At 34.8% G+C, this 4,548-nt stretch overlaps 1 protein-coding gene across 1 annotated transcript; it reads left to right on the top strand.

Moving 5' to 3' along the window:
• Nucleotides 1–616: 616 nt before the first annotated feature.
• LOC147520828 (uncharacterized) lies at nucleotides 617–2,857 on the top strand. Its single transcript, XM_086592328.1, has 3 exons — nucleotides 617–1,062; nucleotides 1,842–2,095; nucleotides 2,183–2,857. The coding sequence occupies exons 2-3, from the start codon at nucleotides 2,015–2,017 to the stop codon at nucleotides 2,726–2,728; spliced, it is 627 nt and encodes a 208-aa protein (XP_086448454.1). The 5' UTR covers nucleotides 617–1,062; nucleotides 1,842–2,014; the 3' UTR covers nucleotides 2,729–2,857.
• The last annotated feature ends 1,691 nt before the right edge of the window (nucleotides 2,858–4,548 follow it).

Below are 4,548 nucleotides of genomic sequence, written 5' to 3'. Positions count from 1 at the left end.
GATAGATTAAGGTTATAGCTGCGAAATTTCTCAAGTGTATCGTGCATTCGTGCCAAGGCTTAGATGTTAGAATAGCAGCAATTATGCGGCACTGCCGGCAGTACAGTACTTGTGCCTTTTTATAATAATAAAAAAAAAAATGTAAGGAGAGTTTGCTTATTTAGATCTACAAATGTTATGAATGGGGAAGTGACATGTACTGTACATACGATCTATAATTTGATGCATTATGAAGATTGACGGGAGTACATCAGTACATGTGATGAATCTTCTTTCACGCATTTGAACAAAGTTATCTTTTTCTAATAAATACATCCAAGAGTTTTTAGTTCAATTTGGATAAGACCCAAGATACGCCATTCAGTCATGAATTTATATATTGGACCATTACCCCATCCAAGTGATATCCACGTATTGTACGGTCTAGATCATTGGGTCGGCTATATTCCCATCTCTCTCGATCTCTATGATTAAGATATTTAGACACATAATAACATAATTAAGAGAACAACTGTTAATGATATATAGAATCCTTAGGAGCATGTGGTTCACCTTAGTAGCCTAAGCTGTCCATTTGATGATTCTATATAGCAATATAAGAGTGTATGATCCGTTTACTATGGTTTTTTATACCATATATATATATATACATAAAAGTTTGTTAACTTATATTTATACCTACTTAATATAATATTTTTCTCTTGCTGTACATGTCTGAGCATCTCTTTCACATATCTTGAATCACATTGGCTAAGTACACTGAGATTTGTTTGGCATGCTTATCACTCCCAAATACAATATTATCTCATGTCTCTCTGTACCAAAGAATCTTAAATTCTTCTTCACTTCTGTTTAGTTTAATATGTTATGATGCAGTATATAGTTGTTGGGAATGTGAAAGGAGTGGTGTTGTTTTATCAAAGTAAGGTACGGTGTGGTTCCATTTCATCTTCAAGTGGTAACAAAGGAAACAAGAAAGGTTACAATATAGCTTTTTCTTGAAAGAGATAGAAGATCTTTCGTTCTTCATTTTTGTTGCTCTCAGTTTATGGGAATCTACAGGTGAGAGAAAACAGAGCTACTTTTTTTTTGCACCCCCTACTTTTCATATCTTGATTTTGTTGTGGAGATCTCAAAACTAGATATGGTTTGTTTGCTGGTGGGACTTTTCTTGATCTTCTAGTTAGTTTCTAAAAGGATGTTGTCTTGAAAATAGAATCCATATATCTGAATTAGCATGTTCTAAACTTCCAGGTAATTTAACTTGTAGTGAGAGTAGGGTATCTGTTTCGAGTGTTGAGCAAATATTTTGTGCTGAGTCGCATTTCATCTCAACAAAATTCAGAGTTTCCAAACTTCCAATATGTACATATACTCGCAGAAGTGCAGAACAACAGAAATTCTGATTGAACTTTCAACTCTTACGTTCCATATATAATAGTTTCACTCGTTGATTAACTTGAAAAACATGCTTTTTTGTATTTTGATTTAAATCTGAAGCTTGCTTGAACATGTACATTTCTACTTCAAGTTCTCTTGTTTGGCATGTGTATTGCATGTCCATAAGAAGACAGAAGTGCACAACTAAGGAGGATTGACTGCTAGTCAAAACCCTGCATATAACCTGAAATAACAAGAAGAGTATGTTTATATTTGTTGAGTTGATTTGATCTCAACCAGGAAATGGATGCCATTAAACTCAAGAGTTTTGTGATTTCGATCAATTAATGGATAAGGATAACCAATTAACCATGTTAAGTCCTCGTTAGTGCCCTTGACAAACTAGATGTGGACTTTGTACTAATCTTCCCATTAATCTCTGTGAAAATTTCTTTCAACAGGTTAAATGCAAAGAGATATTTTTTATGAGGATTGATTGATTGAAGAGTGAAGACAAACATACATTATACGATCCAAGTTGAAGAGAAAGATTGAAGCTACTAGTTTTGGCTTTTCTGGCCTGGCAAAGGCACCTCCAAAACAGACTATAAATTTTTTTGGATAACGAAGGTGAATGGAAAAGGTATTGAATCCATATGACAGGCAATCCATGAAAATGGCAATACTAAAGCACGAAGAAACATTTAGAGAGCAGGTATAGTTGTGTGTGTCCAGATCTTGATAATTAGTTAATGTCCATTTTCTAGCTTGAATGACTTCAAGCTTCAAAATGATTATGCAGGTGTATGAACTTCACCGGCTATATAGAGTCCAGAAGATGTTAATGAAAAATATGAAAAGCAACAAGGCTTATAGACGCGAGCCAGAGGGATGGTCCCCGGAGAACAAAATCAATCGAAGTGAAACTAATTCTTGTATCAAAAATCAGGAAAAGATAAGAAGGGAGCTTGACTTGGAATGTCCAGCTGAAGGTGGAGATGGTGTGCTAGAGATTGAAGATGAGAATGAAATTGAGTTGACATTAGGCCCCGCAAGATATAGACGAATTAACAAGGATGAGACACCAATTAATGCAGATGCTGGACCGAGCTTTTCTTCTTCCATGCAATCCAGCTTCACTCAGAGACCACGTACGGACACTCATAACAGGGCAGATAGAAGAGAAGAATTAGCATCAGTCCAACAGTGGGGGCTCATCCAGGTGCCAAACCTGCACTCAAATTTCCAAAGTGCCAAAAAGGCATTTGATGTTGATGAAAACTTGAAACAAGAGAGATTAAATCACCCCCCTTGGCTTTTACAGGTTTTGAGTTTGAAGATGACTTGAATATTCTCAAATAATATCTTGGCGACATTTTAGGCTCCCTTGTGGTTGACTATGTCATGGCTTATGTTTGTGGTTTTTGTTAACATCTTACTTCCGAGACCATAATTTAATGTGTGGTTGAGTCTCTAACAGCTATAGCCAGATATAGAACAATTTACTACAAAATCCATCCCAGGCATTCTATATGAGTATATCATGTTAATTTTTAGACACTATAAAGATTTTTTTGACATACTTGAGTGGCTATGCCTCTTAGAGCATTCCCCATGCAAGTCAAAATAATTCCCCCTTATCACTTCCACGTAGCCGTTATTCTCCCTCTTTTCACCGTTTTGGTGAAAAACAAGGTGAAGTTGTGCAATGCAAAGGTGAAAAAATATCTCGGACGGGATGTTGGATTCCGTCTGGACGTAAAAATCGAAAAAACGCTCCGGACGGAATGAAACATCCCATCTGAAATTTAAAAAAAAACAAAAAAAAAGTCGAAAAATCATGCGAAACGGAATCCAACATCCCGTCCAAAATTTACAAGTCAGCCACTATCTCGGTGATGAGTTTCACTTTGAAATCAACTTAGCAAAATATTCACCAAATAATCACCTCTGCATTGCAGAGCAGTTTTTCCCCAAAACTGGTGACTATAGTCTACCCCTTGAAATCCCCTGCATTGGGAATGCTCTTACAAGTTACACACAAAACATCTCACTTTGAAATCAACTTAGCAAAATATTCACCAAATAATCACCTCTGCATTGCAGAGCAGTTTTTCCCCAAAACTGGTGACTATAGTCACAAACCCCTTGAAATCCCCTGCATTGGGAATGCTCTTACAAGTTACACACAAAACATCAGGTTTTGCGTTCAATGTTTTGTTGTTACAACATTCACCACGCATCTATGGACGACATTCACCCGTTCACTGTAAACTCAATACATAGATTACGCCAAGGCCAAAGCCCAATAATAATTTTTGCCCCAAATCCACCCTAAATTTTAATTACGAATTTAAGGAAAATTGGGCTGAGATCATCAATCTTCACTTATAATTTCAGCTCAAAGACAAATTTTCATCAATAATTTTGGCTCAAGGACAAATTGGGATGATGTCATTATATGTAAATTTGTATTTACATAAGACAATATAAAATTACATAGTTTTCTTTACCAATGTAAATTTAAAATTTCATATGAAAATGTAAATTTATATAGTATTTTACATATGCAAAATGAAAATTTTAATTTATATTGTTGACGTCAATCAGGATTTTTTTCTTTAAATCTGTAACTAAAATTTAGGAAAAAAATAAATTTATGGGCATCCAATATGGCCAATTTCACAGTGGGTAGCAAATTTTTTTTTAACATTTTGGGCACCGTGGTTTTTTATTTTAACAATGTGGGGATTCTGTCTAAGTTCCATCTCAAATAGTTAACATATGCTTATGTGAACACTCAATTACACACGTGGACCACTATAAAAAAAATGCTATAAATAATTCAAAAACTAAAAATTAAAAATAAAACGAAAAATTACATTTAAGTACGATTACACATGTTATATTTTGGGTGGTGATATTGGCACTCACCATGTTATGAACTACACCTACTTCAAAATCTTTTATTCGGTTGGACATAAGAGTCATCTTCGTTGTTAACTACACCCACCTATTTCAAACAAAAGAGGTTATTTCTTCTTTATCACAAACAATAAAAATTTAAGGATTTCCTGCTTAAACTTATTTTTTCCTTAGTATCTCCTTCTTCGTAGTCTCATTTGAGTTTGGCATTCTCATAGTTAAAGGAGCTTACTTAATTGAGGT

This window comes from Coptis chinensis, chromosome 2 (genome assembly GCF_015680905.1).
Source record: "Coptis chinensis isolate HL-2020 chromosome 2, ASM1568090v1, whole genome shotgun sequence".
NCBI lineage: Eukaryota > Viridiplantae > Streptophyta > Magnoliopsida > Ranunculales > Ranunculaceae > Coptis > Coptis chinensis.
The sequence above is the reverse complement of the archived record's forward strand: the minus strand, read 5'-3'. Positions and strand labels throughout refer to the sequence as shown.